The 16,975-nt window shown below is 53.7% G+C and overlaps 1 protein-coding gene across 7 annotated transcripts in view; it reads right to left on the bottom strand.

Moving 5' to 3' along the window:
* The window catches only part of CELF3 (CUGBP Elav-like family member 3), an 86,342-nt gene that overhangs the window by 26,612 nt on the left and 42,755 nt on the right, over positions 1-16,975 (bottom strand). For 5 of the 7 annotated variants that reach the window (XM_044990823.1, XM_044990822.1, XM_044990820.1 and 2 more), the window contains 3 exons: positions 14,053-14,242; positions 12,448-12,769; positions 1,235-1,317 (listed from right to left, as the gene is read on the bottom strand). In XM_044990823.1, the coding sequence (XP_044846758.1) occupies positions 1,235-1,317; positions 12,448-12,769; positions 14,053-14,190 (543 nt within the window). In that variant the 5' untranslated portion in view covers positions 14,191-14,242. Of the gene's footprint in view, positions 1-1,234; positions 1,318-10,272; positions 10,572-12,447; positions 12,770-14,052; positions 14,243-16,975 lie in introns of those variants that run through there. The other 2 variants (XM_044990831.1, XM_044990827.1) reach the window with 2 other exon arrangements.

Consider the following 16,975-nt stretch of genomic DNA (forward strand, 5'->3'; position numbering starts at 1 on the left):
GGCACCTTCCTCTACCACGGATGCCTTTGAGGGGGCCCCTTGGTGGATCAGCCAGGACCCCGGTGTCTTTACCTCCCACTCGCTCCCTGGACACCCCAGGGAAACAGCAAGTCCTGCAGGCTAGGCCTGTTTGGCAGGGAAGACAGGACACGTATGGCTACAGGACACGGAGGCGTGGGGCTCCCATTTGACAGCCGTCATATCAAAGTGATTGAGATCCGCCAATCCCGCCAGCCCGCTCCTCGGCACGCATTTGCGTGTGGTCCATCAGCAGCAAATTTCCCATCAGTCAGAATCCTGACGCATTTCCAGACGTGCCCAGCCCAGGCGGGTCGGCTTGCCAGGGCCCTGGCGCACCAAGCTCGCCGGGGGGGCAGGGGGAACCCCCCCAAGCCACTCCCCATACCGGGAGTCAGGACAGTCTTAGCTCTGGAAGAAGAGTGTGATACAGCTAGGCAGGGAAGCGGGAGTCCAGGACTCCTGGGTCCTATATGATCCCTGGACTACTTCTGTGCCTGGGACCACACACAGGACTTTGCTCTCTACAGCTGCCAGCCCGGCACCCAAAATGCTCCAAAGCCCATTGAAACCGACTGGCAGAGCCCCAGGGCACAGATGCCCGCCTGGCACCATGACAGCAAACCACCGGCCGGCACCCTGAAACTCCCAGCTGGCGACGCGCGGCCCTTTGAAGAAATCAAGGGAGCCAGCCCCAAACTGCCTTTCCGTCAAGATTCAGGAGCTGGGAGCGAGTCACCTTGGGCGGAGGGCAACATCGGGGAGAGGCGGCGGCATGATCAGAGCTCCGACGACGCTGGCAGGCGACCAACGCCCGTGGGTGGGAGGGTGTGTATCTGTCACCCCCCTCTCCTCCCATGGTCCCTTCCCTCCACCCTCCTCGTCTGAGCCAGGCAGAGCTGTGCCCCCATGGAAAATCACCCCCCTTTCCTCTCCCCACGTCAGTGACAGGGCCCAAACTGCCAGCCCAGACTCCAATCAAACCCGTATCAGGCGCGTGCTGGGAGCTCGCCGAGGAGATTTTATGGAGAGGGCCATCTGGTTATCGCAAATGCTAACGACCTGGGGGTGGCGGGGGGGGACATGACACACACAATAAAACCAGCGTTGGAGGTTTGCTGACGTTTGGGCAGCTGGAGCCAGAGATAACAGAGACTCCCCTGTCCGACTCCCTCCCCCCACCCCCGCCCTCCTTTATCGCCCTGCAGGGACTCACCCCTGGGAGCGTTTTCTGCTCATGCAGCGCACTCTGTGCCTTGAGGGCCGATTCCCGGGCGCAGTAGGTCAGGAACGCACATCCTGCAGGGGAGAGAAAGCAGAGGGGAAGGGTCACGGGCGCCTCGGATCCCTGCCCCCCAACATGATGGATCCCCCCAATCTCCCCCAGTTTAAGGGGCTCCTGGGACACAGGGACAGTAGTGAGGGGGTGCCGGGCTCCTCAGGCCAAAGGGGGAACCGTGAACCCAGCTTCCCAGGCTTGGAGATGGGGGGCTGGGACTGAACCAAGCCGAAATGTGACAGCGAGGCTAGCAAGGCCCATACCAGCCCCATGTCTCCTCCTTTGGATTGGCTCAATACAGTGCATCTGCCTGGGGAGAGAGAGGGGGATTTTCCCAGGGGGGTTGGAAGGGAAGGGGGAAAGAAAGGGGATAAGCCACTAGGCTGACATTCGGGAGATCTAGGATCAGTTCCCAGTTCTGCCACTGACTCCTGCATGGCCCTGGGCAAGTCTCTTCGGGCCAGATCCACAAAGGGAATTAGTGCCTAACTCCCATTGGTGTCCATGGGAGTTAGGTGCCTAATTCCCTTTGAGGATCTGGGCCTTTGTCTCTCTGAGCCTCAATACGCACAACGGGGCTAATACGCGTTCTTGTCTGTTTTGATTGCAAGCTCTCCGGGGCAGGGGCGGCCTCCCACTCTGTTTGTACAGCCCCTGGCGCACTGGGGCCTGGACTCGCTGGGGCTGCTACTTGCACTGCAGATGATACCGGCCCGAGAGCTACAGAGCAAGGGGCTGCCGGAGGAAGCAACTGAAAGGGAAAAGGGGAAAAGAGCGATGTCAGGGGGCCCATCAGAGCGCAGTAAGCAACGGACATGAATACTAGAGAGTCTGGGGAACCCTCCTCGGGGGCCTTGAAATGAAAGACAGCCTCTTCCCTCTGGAGTTTACATAGCACATTTCCCCAGTCACCACCCTTCTGCTGTCCATTTTTATCCTTATTTCACAACAGAGAACACCCCGACTTTTGCTCTCCACCCTACTGCAGCTGCTATCGCAGTAGTGGATGGTCTCCCTCAAAGGCCCAGCTCCTGGATTCATGTGACTAGAGGAGACTCTTAGCTTCCATTTAAAACAAAAATCCCTGTAAGTTTCTAGCTCTCCTGGTTACAGCGGGTAACTTGAAAATGTGAGCCGGGGGCATCTGAAGAACCAGGAGACAAAGAACATAAGAACGGTCATACTGGGTCAGACCAAAGGTCCATCTAGCCCAGCATCCTGTCTTCCAACAGGGGCCAATGCCAGGTGCACCAGAGGGAATGAACAGAACAGGGAATCATCCAGAGATCCTGTCACCCATTCCCAGCTTCTGGCAAACACAGACTAGGGACACCATCCCTGGCCATCCTGGCTAATAGCCATGAACTTATCTAGTTCTTTTTTGAACCCTGTCTTGGCCTTCACAACATCCCCTGGCAAGGAGTTCCACAGATTGACTGTGCGTTGTGTGAAGAAATACTCCCTTTTGTTTGTTTTAAACCTGCTGCCTAGTAATTTCATTGGGGGACCCCTAGTTCTTGTGTTATGAGAAGGCGTAAACAACACGTCCTTATTTACTTTCTCCGCACCCGTCATGATTTTATAGACCTCTGTCATATCCCCCCTTAACCTTCTCTTTTTCAAGCTGAAAAGTCCCAGTCTTATTAATCTCTCCGCATACGGAAGCCGTTCCATACCCCTCACAATTTTTGTTGCCCTTTTCTGAACCTTTTCCAACAGATCTTTTTTGAGATGGGGCGACCACATCTGCACACGGTATTCAAGATGTGGGTTTACCAGGGATTTATAGAGAGGCAACATGGTATTTTCTGTCCTATTATCTATCCCTTTCCTAATGATTCCTAACTTTCTGTTCACTTTTTGGACTGCTGCTGCACATTGAGCGGATGTTTTCAGAGAACTATCCACAATGACTCCAAGATCTCTTTCTTGAGCGGTAACAGCTAATTCAGACCCTATCATTTTGTATGCAGAGTTGGGATTATGTTTTCCAATGTGCATTACTTGGCATTTATCAACATTGAATTTCATCTGCCATTTTGTTGCCCAGTCACCCAGTTTGGTGAGATCCTTTGTAACGCTCCATAGTCTGCTTTGGCCTTAACTGTCTCGAGTAGTTTTGTATCATCTGCAACCAAGCCCCCACATTTATCATTTTCCAAACAAATCTCCTGATTTTGAAGCCGATCTCTTGACTTCTCGAGGTCCGACTCGTGCATTTTGCCGGCTCGGGGTTGCAATACTGCTGCTGACCACAGCGCCTAGAACCCTAAAGACATTGAGGTGCCTCACTCCCATGGACGAGGTGGGTCGAGGTTGGGGAAAGCGAGCTGTGAGCATTTGGATAGCAGGGTTGACGTTAAGATGCTGATCCAGGACTCAAAGCATCTGGCCTCACTTCTGAGCTCTGCCACAGACTTACAGAGTGACCTGGGGCAAGTCACGCCAGGCCAGATTTGATGGCGTCGGGACGACCAACTGAGGCCAGTCTTCCAAGCGCTCGGCTCACTTGAAGGGCTCCAGTTGTCCAAAGGGCTCAGCAGCTGGCAGCTCCTAACTTGGCAACGGTGATGATTGGTTCTTGGTATCGCCCCAGCGTCTAGTAGCCCCGGTTCTGGGCCACGACCCCCTGGCGCTAGGCGCTGGACAGAACACAGAAAAGGAGCTAACGCCTGCCCCCAAGGGCCCAGTCCGCTCAGCCGGTTTGAAAAGCTGTCCCCGGCTGTGGGTGCTGAACCTCGCTGAAAACTGGGCCATTTCCCTCTCTGGGCTCCCGGCCAGGAGCGCGACCAGGGACTCAGAAACTGCGGGCCCAGGGGACTGAATGATTGTGCCAGGCTCCATCAGCCTAGTGTGTGGGCACCTCACAATCTTTACCATACTTATCCTTACAGCCCCCCGCCCCCGGTGAGCCAGGGCAGGGCTCTTATCCCCATTGTACAGCTGGGGAAACCGAGGCGCAGTGAGGCCATGTCACTTGCCCAAGCTCACCCAGGGAGTCTGCAGCATTGCGGGGAGGCCAGGCGAGGGTCTCACCCTGACCGCTGGCCCATCACGCTCTATAATTACCCTGGCTTCTCTGCGCCTACCAGAGCTGTGGGCCATTCTACTTGTCAGTGGAAAACAAGTTGACTGCTATCAACAAACTCAGCCTCCTCCAGTCCCAGAGTGTCAGAATCACGGGGCCTTGCGGCCCCCCTAGGAGATAAACAGAGACAGCTTCATGGCTGATTTAACCCCCAATGGAACCAAAAGCCCAAGGCGGCCTCAGAGGCTGAGCCTATGCTTTGGGCAGACAGGGATCACCGTGGTCATCGCCGGTCTCCTGCCATTGACTGGGGTTTCAGTGGAAAGCAGCAAACGCCAGAGTTCCAGAGCAAATTCTACTCTGAGAGGCAACAGTTGTGAATCCAGAGTCACACCACTGGCGTAAGGGGCCACGCCGCTGACTTTAGTGGAGTCGCTCTGGATTTACACCAGAACTGAGCTCAGAGTCTGGCCCGGGTGCCACTGAGTCCAGTGATGTCCCTCTGGGTGGATCAGAAGCGCACTGGAGTCACTCCTGATTTAACTAAGAGCAGGGCTGGGGCCTGGCAAATGGGGGCTGGGGAGATTAAAATAGGATCAGCCCAAGGGCCCCCCCAGCCCAGATCACAGCCCCACCCCCGACAGCCCTCCCTCTCCAGTGCAGCCTCCCCCCGCAGTAACGGCTCCAGCGATCCAACCTGGCCCTTTGTCCTAGCGCCTCCAAGCAGGATATTAATGTCTGTGCCCGCCTGGCTGTCTACCTGATTCTCACAGCGCGTGGCGCAGTCGGGACACACCTAATAAGTGGAAATCTGGGATGGCTGTTCTCAAACCCACCTTGTAGACATGAGGGTAATCCGGCACCTGTGCACACCTCCCACTTGCTGACCCGGGGGGCAGGAGTCGCAAGCCCCAGACCCTCCTGGTAATCCTTGTGCTAGTCCCTTCTTCCTGTTGATATCATAGCATTCTGTATGCCTGCATCCTCCCAAGATCCCTGCAGTGCTGACCTTTTTCATGGGGTGTGGAGGGGAACTGAGGCACAGAGCTGGGACATGACTTGCCCCAAGGAGTTTGTTTACACAGCAAAGAAAACCAAAGTGAGTCAGTGGAAGGGCTGGAAACAGTACCCAGCCCTCCCCTGCTTTAACCACTAGACCCCACTTCCCTTCCAAAGCTGGGACAGTGGAACCCCAGTGATCTGACTCCCAGGCCCTCTGCTCTAACCACTCGTCTGCACGGCCTCCAGAGGAGCACGGCTCCCACCAAGGAGAGATGCAGCAGGAACCCCCAGCAGGTAGAGCAATGAAATCCCCCTCTCAAGGGAGAACGGGGTGTCCTGCATTATATCTAGGGTGACCAGACAGCAAGTGTGAAAAATCGGGATGGGGGTGGGGGTAATAGGAGCCTATATAAGAAACAGACCCAAAAATCAGGGCTGTCCCTATACAATTGGGACATCTGGTCACCCTAATTATATCCAACTCTGATAAACCCTCTCAGCTCCTGGGGGGGCAGGGAAGATGGTGTGTCCAGGGCGGACGGGAGCTTCCAGGCCTGTGATGAACTGGGTAGAGACCTGGCTGGGTTCTGGGAATAGGGCAGCAGATCCAGGGCACATCCCCTGTCAGTTACCATCTGCAGGCCAAGCCGGGTCGGGGGTCGGGGTGGGAGGACAGAGGAAATGCTGGCAGCTGTCAGAATCAGGTGGCTTGCATGCAACGAGTCTGGCAGGACTCAGCCCAGTTCCTGAGGAGATCAGGCATCTGCAGCACAACCCCTCCTCTGCAGCCTGCCCGCTGTTACCTACAGCCCCTGCGCAGGGCTGCAATAGAAACAAAGAACAGCAACAGGTGGGCTAATGGGCCTTGTCATCCCTGACTACGAGTTCAACTCACTCGGCAATAACACACACACACACGCACACACACACACACGCTCTCTCTCTCTCTCTCTCCCCTTGCTCTTCGGGCTCAGTGCAACACACCTAATAAACACAAACGTCTTTCAGAAGCTCCCTTCCACCCCGGCTTGATCCACTTAACATTTTCCACTGGCAATAAAAGGAAAACAAAAAAAAGAAAGCTAAAAATATCTACCCCGCCCAGCGAGCGTGAGTCGTCACAAAGGCACAGCAAAGGAGGAGGCCGGACGTTACTAAACAAACCCCAGGTTTTGCGATCGCTCGGGCATAAGCCCAGAGTCTGAGATTTTAAGGCAGGGGCCGTTAGGATCAGCTGGTCGGATCTCCGGCCAAAGAGCCTCCCCCAGCGTCTCTGGGATCAAGCCCATAACTTCTGGTCGAGCTACAGCTCGGCTTTTAGACAGCCAGCCGGTCTTGAGTTAAAAGCCTTCCCGTGAGGGAGAAGCCACCTCGTCCCAAGATGAGCTGTCCCAGTGGTTAATCACCCTCCCTGCTAAGCATGTGCACCTTATTTCTAGGCTGTTGGTCTGGCTTCACCTGCCAGCCGCTCCCTTTGGGGTGGCCTTTCGCTGCTAGATTAAAGAGCCCGCCTACTCTAAAAACCACCTAGATCCTGATCACGCCACCCCCTTCACCTTCTCTTGGATAACTCCATAGCCTGAGCTTCTCCAGTCTCTCTCGCTGGCGGGGGTTCCAGACCCTGGGTTATTCCTGTAGCTCTGGTCTGAATCCACTACAGGCCTGGGCAGGCTGGGTCAGGTTACCGGGACACCTAAATCAGGGCCGGTTTCCCCAGGGTGCTCAGCAGCTATGCTGAGTTTTGCTCTTGTGACAGTCTGGCCCGCCGCTTAGACGCCCGAATGGGAACCGAGCTCTTCTGAAAGTCTGTGGGAGAGGGTCGCTCGGAAAGCCGGCCCTTTGAGCCGGGACTGCAAGCCATTTGGGGAACGTGAATTAATTCGCCCAGCCATTTGGTGTTTGTCTCATCCTCATGTGACAGAAGGGGAAACTGAGGCACAGAAAGGGACCTGACTTGCCCAAAGTCATGCTGGGCAAAAGCAGCCGAGCTGGGAACAGAACCCAGGAGTCCTGATTCCCAGTCCTCTGCTCTAGACGTCCCCCCAGAGCCAAGAACAGAACCCAGGCGTCCTGACTCCCAGTCCCCTGCTGTAACCACTAGACACCACTCTCTCTTTTTATAAGAGCCACCTCCCTTCTTTCTTCTCACTCCCCCCATCAGCTCAGTCTCTCCCTGAACTAGCTGCTAGCGAGCTCAGAGCAAGCGATGAGCGTGCGGGTCACGGTGCAGGAGCGTGTGCCAGGCACTCGTGTGAATGGCCTTGACTCGAGCTGCACATGGTGCTCGGGGAGGGCCTGGGGAGACCGGCTCTGTGAAATATTCATGAGCAAAATACCCTCTTTTTCTTCCTAGCTAGAGAGTAACCGTCGGTCCCTGCCAGCAAGAGCGCTGTGGAAGGCAGTGAGGTGGAAAAGCAGTTTGGCTCCAGCCGGCCCTCCCGGAGGTGCCCCATTGCCAGCAGCCAGAGAAGTCGGTTCTCTCGCAGCCGCTCCTGGTGGAAGCCAGGCACACGGCGGGGCCCGATCCTCAGCTGGGGTGGCACCAGCACTGCCCCCTTATCGCCTTGCACGCCCGTGCACACCAGCTGGGGAGCTGACCCTGCCAATGCACCAGTCTCCCCTGCTCCGGGGTGCGCGTGTGTTGCTCCAATCCCCTGCTTGTGCTGCCCAGCTGTAGCCATCTGATCCCCAGTCTCCCCTCCCCATAGCCCTTCCCAGACTGCCCTGGATCCAGTCTTACACCCGCCCCCTTATAGGGAAGCCGTATCCCCCTTGTACGGATGGGGAAACTGAGGCACGAGGTGAGTACGGGCCGGATCCTAATCCCCCGACTCAGGCCTGCAGCCCAAGTCACTCCTCTGAGATCGGTAGGCGGCTCCCGGAGCAAGGATTGACTCAGGATGCAGCAGCCCGTTCCTTGGCCAAGGAGGCAAAGCCAGACATTGCAGCCAGACCTCCTGCATCCCAGTGCTGCTGCCTTAGCCCCAAGGCCATTCTCCCTCCGCCCATCCCCCCGGGACTGCTGTCCTGTGGAGCCCTCCTCCTGCACTGGCTAGCCCAGGGAGGTCTCCCAGCCCAAGGACCACAGAAGCCTGCCCCCTGTCTTGCTAACAACCCACTAGAAACCTCCTTGGGACAGGGCCTAGGGGTCACCATGGGGCGGCTGAACCCAGAGGCCACCAGCACGAGTAGGGCCCCGCCTCCACTGCTGGAGCAGAAAGACGCTCCCTGGCAGGTAGCAATAGCAGACTCTTATCCTGTGTGGGAACGTGCGGAACACCCGCCAAGCCATTTACACCTGGATCCCAACCAGGGCAGGCTGTCCCGCCCCTGATTCCAGAGCTGGGTTCCAGGATCTGCCAGCCCCTCCGCCCCCCCCTGGGGCCAGGGTACACAGAGCCTGGCCCAAGACCTGGGCCCTAGTCGAGCCAGGGGCTTGGGCAGGCTCTGTGACTGGGCCCTGTGGCTGGGTGCGTCCTGCTCTGGGGAAGGTCATTAAGGGGTTGCACGGGGAAGGGGTGGTGGCCATCTCCCAGGCTGCTGGTCAGTGTTGCTCCTTGTGGAGACAGAACTCTGCGGGGGTGGGGGGGGAATCCTGCCCTGGCCAGATGGCGCAGAGCGTGCAGAGCCCCCATCACCTTCCTACATGGGAGCCCCCAGAGGTGTGGGCCTGGGAGAGCTTGTCCCGTGGCATGGCTCCGATCTGCCAGGGCCTAGCTAAGGAGGATCCCTTCTGCCTTAGCTCCTGAGCTAACTTCCTCCCAGCAGCAATGGCAGCCGAATCCCAGAGCATGAATCCGGGTTCATCCTACGCTCCACCCGGGGCCCAAGCCAACGTGGGTGCTGAGCACTCTCAGCGCTCCCGGAAGTCAGGGTGTTCAGCATGGCACAGGATTGAACCCTCAGTGCCTGGCTCAGTGTGTCAGGGGTCGGGCCGGGTGCTGAGCCCTTTGGCAAAGCTGGTGCCAGAAGTGGGTACTGGGCAACTGGAAATCTGCCCTGTAATCCGGCCAATAGTGTCCAAGCCAAAACCCACTGAAGTCAACGGGAGTATAAGGATGCTGAGAACATCGCAGGCCTGGGACCTACGCATGTATTTGGGTCAAGCCTTTAACGATGACATCTTATATCCACTCAATTTGCAGCCCTTTGCTTGACCAGTCGCCCCTCCCGCCTCCGTCCTCTGAAGAGATGAGCATTGATTGGGGTTAAAATCATTCCCTGGTTTTTTTGAAGTCCCCTTTTGAGAAACTGAGTTCCCCCCACTCGGGTTTTTGACCGTAAATCCGGAGCGGGAGCGGTACCAAAACACGATCGTTAAAAAAATAATAATCAAACGCATTTATCGTTCCGCCTCAAAACGGCTTCAGCTGGGCCGCCCGGATCAGATTCCACTGCCGCTGGAAAGCAGGATTTCTCTCTTCCCTTCCCCGGCCATTTCAATGTACGCGGACAACAAAACCTCAGCCCAGCCCAGCTGGGGTTACAGCAAAGCTTCCCAACCGCCCGGACTATCATTATTTTGATCCTGCAAACTCCTGACTAGCCGGCGCAGTGCTGGCTAGCCCCTGGGCTTCCCTGGCACTGCTCGTCTCAGGAAGCGCTACACCTGGTTAGGTGGACTGGGCCTTAGCTGGCGTAAACTCTGTGGAGACATGACTTTCTGCTTTCATCCCAAAGCACCTCGCGCTGTCATTGCTACGGAAACAAAGCAGGGTCTAGTCCCGTGGCTCTCAACCTTTGCAGGCGACTGTACCCTGTTCCGGGGTCTGATTTGTCTCGCATACCCCCACGTTTCACCTCACTTAAAAATGGCTTGCTTACATAACCAGGCATAAAAACACAGGCATGTCACAGCCCCGCTAGTACCCAGCAATGGCTGACTTTCTCCTTTTTACCACAGGATTCTAAAATAAAGCAATCGGAATATAAATACGGTACTTACATTTCAGGGTCGAGAATACAGAGCCATATAAACGAGTCACTGGCTGTATGACATTTTAGTTGGTACTAGTTGGGCTTTTTAATGTCGCCTGTTGTAAAACTAGGCAAATGTCTAGATGAGTTGATGTCCCCCGCCCCCGGGAAGAGCTCTGGGTACTCCTGGTTGAGAACCACTGACCTAGTCCAAAGGGGCTCCTCTGGGTGCTGGTGACTGGAGTCAGAAACTCTTCATATTCGCACTGGCTCCCTCTCCTCCCAAAGACGCTCCATTTTGATTCCCTGAATTTGTCAGCTTGGCCAACCCCAGCGGCGTATCTCAGCCCCCCCCACCCCGAGTTTCACTTGCGCTGGCGAGCCAGGGAAAACAACCAACGCTGAATTTGTGTCACATTAGCTCGGTTCCACCCTGCTACATCTTCCCCCGCCCGCCGGGACTGCCTGGAAATGGAAGCTTCTTTCACACCTTGAATAATTTAAACATCGTTGTTACGTAAGGAGGTTTGGCTGGTTTTTAAAGCACAAGACTCTTGTCCTGGAGCGTTCTCTGTTTTGCGGCTTGCATGTAAATCATTTGCATTTGTGTTTGATAAAATAATTGGTCGCACCTAAGGGGACCCGCTTGCTTTAGTGAAAATCCGAGCGATTGTTTATCTGTGGTTTGTTTGTAACATTCAAACCTTCCTGCCTTCCAGTCCTATCACCACTCTCACTCTCAGGGTTAGAACTGAAGTTTTAAACCCACAGAAGACTCAAGAGCCGGCTCTGAAGTCAGAGCCTGGTTGTTATTGTTGATGTTTTCCACATGTACCAGCTATAAAAATATGCTAAGGGCCAGATTCTCAGCTGAGCTGACTGGGCATAGCATCTAGTGAAGTCAGCGGGGCTACCCTGCTTTACACCCGCGCTGGATCTTTCTCGCCTCAGTTTACAAAAATATCAGCCAATGTACTTGATTTACAAAGGGGTAAAATAAACCCCGTTTTCCTCCACTTTGATCCCCTCTCTTTTTGTCACTGCTTGAAATCTGCCCTGAAACAGCAAATGATCAAACATTACACTGTGACTAACCTTTGCCAGCCAGACTCCATTCCTAGGGCTGAATCCCTCAATCCAGCTCAAAATACCCTCCAACAAAGCCGGGTTGCCACAATTGCTTTCATTCCGGGCTTGTAAAAAGTGGAATGTTATCAAATTCTAGAAAATGATCTAGTTTGCCTCCTTAGCAAACCCTGCCCTACCTTCTCTTTTGTTTTCAGCAATATTCCCAGAGCAGGATTTTTCACCAATGCCAGTCTTAACTTTATTTTGAATTAAGAAATTGGCCAGAGCCCTTGTTTAATTTTCCCTGGGATCTATTTCACATGCTGATCTGCAGCCCCCCTTCTGCTTTTTAAAGACCGTTTGCTCCCTCCCTGATATGGAGAAGTGTGTTTAAAAAAGAAGACAAGAAATGAACCAGTAGAGACAAATTTAGCTCTGACCTAGAGGCCTCAGGCTGAAGACAGGCCTCCTTTAGCAGGAGCGAAGGATATGCCATTTGGCAAGATCACGAGAAGGGGGCGGGCGGGGGGCCAGACCCTCTGTTTATACAGGAGGAAAGGAATCATGAGGGAACTGTCAAAGCCCAGCCTGGGTATTTGGGATCAGAACCTTGCAAGTTTTACCTCAAAGGAGACTCAAAGGTGTCCAGGGGCAGAAGCAAATGGGGTCACAACCCACCCCCACCCACACAGGGCCTGACGCTCCCCAGTGCAAAGCTACCCCACTGGAGTCAGGGTGGGGTGGAGGAGAACTGTCCCTTCCCCCCCTCCAACCCGACTCCTTAAACCCACTGCACATCCAAACCCCCGGCCTCTATCCATGACGCCTCTCATCTGATTGTACCTCCTGCCATCTGTTACCATCTCGCTCTCGCTGCAAACAGCGTATTGTTGAATGGCCCCCACCCCCCCTAAGCCCTGACATTTTAATATGCATGGCCGTTTCGCACGGCCCCCACTTTCTCTGCCCTCCTGGCCACAGCTGATCTGATCTCCCCCGACATCCCCAAGACTCCTTTTTCCTCGGGCTGCTCTTGCTTTGTCATTTCATAGTCAGTTTTCTCTCCACCCCCCCCCCCCATCTCATTGTTGGGAGCTTCTTTATTGTTCTAGCAGCCCGGGCCTGGCTCACTTACCTTTGTGCATGCCCGTGTATTTATCCTTAATCACTGTCAACTCGTAGATCTTCCCAAATTGCTCGAAGATGGGCTTCAGATCCTTCTCCTCCAAATTCCGTGGGATCTGCCCGATGAAAAGTTTAATGGCATCGGGTTCCTTCATTGGTCCAAAGGGGCGAATCTGGGGGCGAGCTTCGAATCGCCTACCCGGCCCCAGCGGAAGAAGCGAGAACACAATCCCAGCCCTAACTACGGTCCCAACACTACCCAGCGGCGAACCAAACAAAGGGAGCAGAGGCTGGTTGGTGGCTCTGGATGCTTGAACCAGGATTCCCCAAATCTGTAAAAAAAAATGTGGTTTTTTTTAGGGGGGTGGGAAATTCCTCCCTGTCGCCGCCTCGTTGTTTCTGATTTCTTTTAGCCTTTAAAAAAAAATTAAAAATCCCGATTTTTTTTGGTGCCAAAAAGATTAAATAATCATAATAAAAAAAAAATCAACTCTAAAGAATCTTGCAATTCCGCCTCCTTGGAAGCGAGGTGTTGGTCTGAGCTCTTTGCAATTTCAGAGCCCTGGCGCTAATACTTTTGATCTATTAATTACAGAGCTTGCAAAGCAGTTAATTAGTTTATTGATTAACTTTCCTTGAAGAGGTTGAGACCAGTTTAAATTCTTGGGTGGTTGTTGGTGGTTGTTTAAAAAAAAAATAATTATCGATTCATTTCTTTCTCCTCCTTTTCCCCCACCCCTTTTCCAAGCTGGATTTCAGCTGCTTTTGCTGGATTTCTCCCTTTAATGGATCTTGAGCTCTGATTCAAATCTTTTCTTTACCAACAAAAACCTCCCCTCCAGCCCGCCCTCCTTCCCTGACAAATAATGATGTCAGATTTAGGGGCTGGGAGCAAACTCCCAGCCCCGGGAGAGACGCAGGCAGGCAGGCAGGGAGACTCAGTGCCACAGAAAATGACAGGCTCAGGCCAATGGATACAAATAAATACAAGCCGGGACAGAAAAATAGAGACCCCAGCTTGCTACCAGCACTGCTTGTGCTGGTCTTCTAAGGACCACTTCCTGAGAAGCCAGTGTAGATGGTCCATATAAGGAAATACTGCATCATATAAGATCAGATCATACAGCACAGAACACCCCCACAGATATTCTAGTTTGAGTTTATTAGGTGTGCACATGTACATGAATGAGCATATCCAGGCCACGGCTTTCACAAGTGACGAGTGGTTTTGGGTGCCGCAATACTGGGGCTGCCCAAGCAGAGACTCCCCTGAAAGGATCTGGACGTTCAGGGGCTCTGATCTCTTTAAGGAGTCTCAAGCATAAGCCAGTAATAGAGGCCCCCATAATCCCGGGTCTCGTTCGAAAATCTTGGCTTCTCTATCTATTCCTAGATCGGGGCGGGCAAATCTTTTGGCCTGAGGGCCACATCTGGGTATGGAAATTGTATGGCGGGCTGTGAATGCTCACGAAATTGGGGTTGGGGTGCAGGAGGGGATAAGGGCTCTGGCTGGGGGTGCAGGTTCTGGGGTGGGGCCAGAAATGAGTTCAGGGAGTGGGAGGAGTCTCCGGGCTGGGGCAGGGGGTTGGGGTGCAGGAGAGGGTCAGACTCTTACCTCAAGCAGCTCCTGGAAGCGGCATGTCCCCGCTACAGCTCCTACGTGGAGGTGCAGCCAGGTGGCTCTGCGCATTGCGCCGTCCACAGGCTGCCCCTGTAGCGCCCATTCGCCGCAGTTCCCTGCCATTGGGGTCATCTAGTGTCACCTCCTGCATCGCACAAGCCGGAGAACTGCCCTGAATAAATTCCTGTTTGAAACAGAGCAGGTCTTTTAGAAAAAAGATCCAACCTCTATTTAAAAATTGCCAGGAGAATCCACCAGCCCAATTGGTAAATTGTCCCAAGGGTTAATTAAAACTGTGCATCTTATTTCTAGTCTGAATTAGTCTTGCTTCAGCTTCCAGCCATCGGATCTGGTTAGACCTTTGTTGGCTGGACTGAAGAGCCCGTTATTATCAAATTTCTGTCTCCCACGTAGATACTTATAGACTGTGATCAAATAATCCCTTAACTTTCTCTTTGTGAAGCTAAATAGAGGGAGCTCTCTGAGTCGCTCACTATAAGGCAGATTTTCCAATCCTGGTTCTTCTCCGACCCCTCTGCAATTTTATCAACATCCTTCCTGAATTCTGAACATCGGCACTAGACACAGAATTCCAGCTGTGGTCACACCAGTGTCGTGTGTCTGTGTATTGTGTGTGCGTGTATTTGCATGAATAAATGTAGCACAATACAATACAATACCCAGGTTTACATCTCTCAAGCCTCTTTTGTTTTGAATTGCCTCACCATTCTACACACACAGCACTAGTGAAATGCAACCACCTCTGGGGCGGGGAGCATCGGCAGCTTGCTGTATATCACAGGAAGAGGAGATTTTGGCTACGTATCCCAGGACCAGCACCTGCTTTTCGGTAGTATGGCACTGCTGTAACGCAGGTAACTAAGGGTGGATCACAGAAGAAAATGAGATGAGGCCGACCAAGAGAGGGAGTTGGTATACGGAAGCCGACGCCTTTTTAGTTTGGGGAATAATCTGCACAAAAATGGGTTGAGAAATTAGTAGAAACATTTATTTTATTATTATTTAAACCATTTACCAAAGCGAACGCCACCTGCTGGGGCTTGGGGGTGGAGGGGGTGCAGCACAGGACACAGTTCTAAGCATCACCCTGCTAAAACGTCACCACTGTACCATTTTGCATTCACATAACACCATCCATCCACAGGCCACAAGGACGTGGAGCTCGGTACAGAGGTAGGTCTCATTAACCCAGTTTGACAGAAGTGGAAACTGAGTCAAGGCCACACTTGGGAGCTGGGAGAGAACCCAGGAGTCCTGACGTCCAGTCCCTTGCTCGGGCTGCTAGATCCACCCAAGATGGGAGAGAACCCAGGAGTCCAGACGTCTGCTCCCCTACCATAAATACCCCACCCTCCATGCCAGCTACAGAACCTAGGGATCTTGAGTCCCTGTGCCCTGCTCTAACCACTGGACAACACTCCCCCAGTGGCAGAGAAAAGCCTGCAGCCCCCACGCCCAGCCCTGCTCTGAGCACTAGGCCACGCTGCCTCCAGAGAGCCACAAGCACGGAGCACCCGGGCTGGGAATTTGGCGAGGGTCCCTAAGCCGGTCCCTGGGCACTGCCCATTGTTCGTGGAGCTGTCCGCGGTGCTGAAGCCCAGCTGGGCCTCCATGGAGCGAGCCGGGCCGAGCGGCGCCGGGACCCGGGATCGCCCGGGACAGCCGGGCCGGACCCCCGGCTTGGCTGCCCCTGAAACCACAGATCCACACACACACAGACACACCCCCGGAGGAGATACAGGCACACACACAGAGAGCAACACACACACTAGATACACTCAGCAACACACACAGATACACACACACAAACATACACACCCGGAGGAGATACACGCACACACACACAGAGCAACACACACACACACACGCATGATACACTCAGCAACACACACAGATACACACACACAAACATACACACCCGGAGGAGATACACGCACACACACACACACACACGATACATTCAGCAATACACACAGATCCACACACAAACATATACACCCAGAGGAGATACACACACACACAGAGCAACACACACAGAGCAACACACACACACACACACACGAGATACATAAGCAACACACACAGATACACACCCAGAGGAGATACATGCACGCGCACACACACACACGCAGAGCAACACACACAGAGGAGATACACACAGCAACACACACAGATACACACACAGATATGACAACACACTTACACACATGAATACACACCTACAGATGCATGCAGCACAACACACATATAAAGGAGATATTCACACACACAGCAACATACACACACACACAAAGATACACACACAAAGATTCATAGATACACACTGTGATATGCACCTATTCATAGATACACAGTGATACATACACATGGCAACACACATATAAAGGAGATTTACACACACACACACACACAGATATACAGATACATACACGTAGACACACACACAAACACACACACATGCGCGATTTAAATCCTAATCAAATCAGAGTAACAGAGACGGAGAGACGCCCTGCTGGGAGCTGGCAGCTGTGGGAAGTGGGTTTCAGAGAAATGATCTGGGGCTGCAGCCCCCCCTCACTGGTTGCTAAAAATAAAAAGAACGGGCCCTTCGGAAACCAAGGCAAGTAACCAACCAGCCCAAAATACCCCAGAACTTTTATTTTAATGGGTCAAAGTTCTCTGCTTATATACACGGAGTGACATCAGATAAGCCAGCTCCACCCCCATCTAACCATTCCCGTCCCCATCCACCTAACCATCCCTCTCCCCACCCCCTAACACCCATCTAGCCATCCCTCCATCCCCATATACATCACCACCTAGCCCTCCTTTCATCCCCATACACCCCCACCTAGCCATCCACCCCCGACACCTAGCCATCCCTCCCCCGACACCC

This window comes from Mauremys mutica, chromosome 17 (assembly GCF_020497125.1).
Source record: "Mauremys mutica isolate MM-2020 ecotype Southern chromosome 17, ASM2049712v1, whole genome shotgun sequence".
Lineage (NCBI taxonomy): Eukaryota > Metazoa > Chordata > Testudines > Geoemydidae > Mauremys > Mauremys mutica.